Source organism: Ostrea edulis, chromosome 1 (genome assembly GCF_947568905.1).
Source record: "Ostrea edulis chromosome 1, xbOstEdul1.1, whole genome shotgun sequence".
Lineage (NCBI taxonomy): Eukaryota > Metazoa > Mollusca > Bivalvia > Ostreida > Ostreidae > Ostrea > Ostrea edulis.
In genome coordinates, this window is record NC_079164.1 from 56556836 (window position 1) to 56561285 (window position 4450).

Genomic DNA, 4450 nt, shown 5'->3' on the forward strand with positions numbered 1-4450 from the left:
CCTTTTATATTCATATGAATATAAAGCCTTTTGGAACGTCTCCATCAGAATGAAATATTTTCGAGAGGAACGTTAAACAATATACAATCAAACATAAAGCCTTTTGTTCTCATTCTGAAGGTTTTCAAATCTGCATTATTAAAAAAGAAGTAAAATCCATTGTTTTTAGTAAATGCATGTAATTGAATGATTTTTGTAAAGCTGGACACTGTGTCTATACATATTTTGGTTCATCTAAAATAAGAAAAACTCTGTCTATAATGTTTATTCATTAAATATATATGTAATTACATAACTTTGATAGATGCACCACTGATATCATAATAAAGTATGTACATGTGGTTATGTGTGTGTGTTTTAGACTGCAAATATACCTCATTATTATAATTAAACTCTATCACGCTTAAAAAGTTTGTTGACCATAATACATCTTTGTCAATGTGAATTATTTGAGTGTCACTAGGAATCCACGCTAGCAATCACAGCATTGGGTGTCTTTCAGGTGTTGTTGTCCTTGAATCTGATGCCAATATTCATATTTTGTTTTGAGGTGCAGCGAACCATCCCTTGCATCACATTCTAAAATGGCAAATGTCATTACATGTATTGATAAAATATACATGATTTACAAGTGCTCTGATTAGTGGTGAAAGTATTATACTGCAATATGCATACTTATTTTGACATAGATGTACTGCAGTATTCAAAACTTGATGCAAGTAAAGTTTATAAAGAACATTAGCAGTTCAATATCACAATGAAGCCTAAGTAGTATTCGTATTTCATTCATAAAATGTTACTTTAAAGTTATAATAAACTTGGATACATCCATAATAATATATATGAATACATATATGTACAGCTAATGTACATGTATTAGGTACACATACACATAATTGTTCAATCTATAATGCTGACTTACCAAGAGGGAAATCCCAACATTTGCACAGGCCTCTTTAATTGTCATTGTTCGAGCTGAAAATGGGCACTTAGCCTCAATTAAGAATTTCAGGGGTTGCTGAAAATGGCCTGTTGCCCTGCGGAATGAGGATGCATGCAGTTAATTCCTCCATTGTTGTTGTGACCTTTGACTGTGCCGCTTTGGATGTTTTATCCAACTACTGGCGTATTTTACATTGAACAGTTTTATTTGCCTTCTTATATCTGAAAATTTCCAATATATCTACATGTAAAAATTTTATCTTCACAGTTCGAACCCATTCATTACCTACTTTGGGTATAGATAAGATAAGATAAGTTTATTTTAATTTTGGGCCCAGAGGGCATAACAGCAAGACAGCTTATAAAGAAGGAAATTTCTAAAAAGCAAGAAAGTTTACAACATATAAACTTATAATTATTATAATCATAATAGATATAGATCCAAACATGTATTGGCATTATTTTTATCTTTAAATTGTGTACCTGTCTTTGAAAATTTGCTGCCATATGAAGATCGACACTTATACTGCCCCATTATGGGTATACTGGCATCAGACATCCACATAAATGATGAATGCACGTGCACAACACCTTTATCCTCAGATTCAAGGCATATCTATAAAATAATTTTAAAATATTAAACAATCTTAACCCATCTGTGATGTAACTGATATAGATAGGCACATTTAATGCGCTTTGTTTATTGAATATGTATACAACTGTACACTACAGGTACGTACATGTAGTATCGTTGTTCACACCCCCCCCCTTCCGATCTCCCCAGTACGTTCGTATAAACACAAAGCAAGTTTTTATGCATAATCCGTTTTTATTTTCAAGTGTTAATATATTTTCAATTGGAATGATTTGAGAATATGAAAACGTATCGTACATCTCTAGCTCATAGATTACGCTTTTACCAACCTGCTCTTTATCTGCAAGACGTACCCTCGTCGATGCTTGTACACTGGCGGTTATTACACGTAATTCGTCAAACACGAAGCAAAGAATCCTCGACGACTCCACTAATGGTTCAATTCCCATGTTTATCTCGTTAAAACCTCCTCATAATCGATTGATACCGCTATATCTATGTATACCACTCTCTACACAGTGCAATCTGAGATGTTGATGTACCCGGAAGTCAATAATCTCGTTAAATCTCGGCAATCACATGACGAGACTTACAGACCCTATATCGGGACTATACATTTCAATTACAGACATTAAACATGTAGCTGCAAAACAAAGGGAGACAATTGTTCTCTGACAACCATCTTTAATAATGAACCTGAAATAAAGTTATTACAGGCCTAACGTCATACGTCATTTTTCGACCATATCCAAGTACATCTTTTAATAGCTATTTGCGATTTTTCAGTCCAAAGCAAGAGCCACACCTCACCGGATAAAGCTAACAGACGTCAAATGGATAACCAAATTTTCAATAATTTCGTCTCCGTTCCTTTGCGTTTCTTGTCCGTTTCTCTTTCGGCCAACGCGTTCCTTGTCCGGCGAAGTCCGGTCTATTCGGCGGAAAGTTATGGGCATGTTCAAAACTTGTAACGGACACCTCCGGAGCATGGAGTTTGCTTTACGTATGTTAGCTATGCGTTGTTATACGTTTTAATAGGAACTCATGCGTTTCTTTTCCTGTACTTGTCCAGCTCGCATCCGTTGATAACCGGTGGACGTAAGTAAGTCACGGGCATGCAGCCGGTCAACCGAAGATGTAGAGGACACCAACCGCATGTCTACAGACAAAAACAAAAAAAACCCCGCATGAACGTGGCGATTAACGGTTGTAAAATGGAGGTCCACGGGACTGGTACAAGTCCGTTCGTCTAAAGTTGAAAGAACGTTATATCAGTTTCGTTTAACCTGGTTTTTCTCTGTTATTCAGACGGTACTACCCGTTAATAGAGATAACCTTAGGGAATATCTCCAGATTCAGACAGGGTTTCTACCTGTGAATCTTTGGCGGTCTGCTCTTCCCCAGCTTTGTCAGAAGAGATGGGAATCGTGTAGCCCTTCCCCGTGCCCTGCCGGTAGACCTTCCTTTTGGAGACTGGCATCATGGACATATGTCACTTTCGATTTATATACGTTTTGTTAGTGACTCGCAAACACGTTGAAAGTTTCTTTCGAGTCCCACGAGTTTAAGGAGTTATGCTACACCAGAGAAATTTGATGTAGATGAAAAGTGTAGGATATGTACAAAAATATTTTGAATTTGACAATTTTCAAATTTACTTTATTTTGTCAAAAAATACAGTTTTAGTAGAAGGTAATCTGAAAAAAATTTAAAACCCCTGCTGGACTCGAACCTGCGACCTACAGTTCAGCAGTCGGTATTCTAACCTACTGAGCTACTCAGCTAGGTATTTAAATGGAAAAGGAAAAGTCAAATATTGCTGATATCGATTTTGTCTTCCATGTTTTTAAAGGAAGTCAGCCATTATGACGATGTAGAGTACTACCTTAACCCGGCCCGTTAATCGACCACTAATGCATGTCCAGTAATCGTGCGGTTATTAAGCGTTTTACACGCTTCCTACACCAATCGCAGGAACCCCGAGCAGCGTTGGGAACGATTTCATCAACGGATACCAACGGACACCATTATGTCACAATTACTTTTGCCCGTTCGACGTCCGTTTACATTATCCGGTAAGGTGGAACACCGATAACGCTAACGGACGTCAAACGGATAACAAAATTGTCAATTCGTTTGTCTCCGTTCCTTTGCGTTTTTGGTCCGTTTCTCTTTCCGCCAACGCGTTCCTTGTCCGGCGAAGTTCGGTCTATCCGGCGGAAAGTTTTGAGCATGTTCAAAACTTGAAAGGGATATGGAGTCCGCTTAGTGTACGGTGCCTATGCGTTGTTATGCGTTTTAATCGGAACTCATGTGTTTCTTTTCCTTTAATTGTCCAGTTCATATCCATCAATGTCCGGTGGAGTCACGACCTAACTACTACCAGAGATGCAGCGGGTCAACCAAAGATGTAATGGACACCAACCGCATGTTTACGGACAAGAAGCGCATCAAACCGGCGAATAACGGTTGTCAACGGGGGGGGGGGGGGGATGCATTCTGTAACCAAGAGTTATTCCCCTTTGAAACTCTTCAACGTGATAAGGCAGTAAAATTACATAGAAACACAAATAATATGGCGGGATAATGTCTTACTGCATGCTGACAGAAGTTTAGACGAAGACATGTGACATTCAAAATATTCTCTCCACTTAACCACACGAAAGAAGAAGGTGTGAGAGACATATCTCTGAGTAGATCTACCAGCGTTCTAGTAATACAGGTAATTATTCTATTTACTTTGAAATCCATTCACAAGCCTAGAATTAATCAACTTGATCACAATCATTTGATGTCAAATGTTTTCATAGACATTGTGTACAATTATGAATTTCTCTAGATCTGCCATAGCATGACACATGTATATGATGTACAGATACTCAACTGAGAAGTGAATTGAGGTGGGAACACTAT

General features: G+C 37.8%; 1 protein-coding gene across 2 annotated transcripts; it reads right to left on the minus strand.

Annotated features, from left to right (window-relative positions):
- Nucleotides 1-251: 251 nt before the first annotated feature.
- On the minus strand, nucleotides 252-3964 carry LOC125672852 (uncharacterized). Of its 2 annotated transcripts, XR_008800138.1 has the most exons (4): nucleotides 1867-3957; nucleotides 1426-1558; nucleotides 923-1164; nucleotides 252-579 (listed from the first exon to the last, which is right to left on the minus strand). XR_008800138.1 is itself a non-coding variant. In XM_048909071.2 (3 exons), the coding sequence occupies exons 1-3, from the start codon at nucleotides 1984-1986 to the stop codon at nucleotides 473-475; spliced, it is 360 nt and encodes a 119-aa protein (XP_048765028.2). In that variant the 5' UTR covers nucleotides 1987-3964; the 3' UTR covers nucleotides 252-472. The 2 variants fall into 2 exon arrangements, 1 of the variants encoding a protein (XP_048765028.2); XM_048909071.2 differs by lacking the exon at nucleotides 923-1164 and having other exon boundaries at nucleotides 1867-3964.
- Nucleotides 3965-4450: the final 486 nt, after the last annotated feature.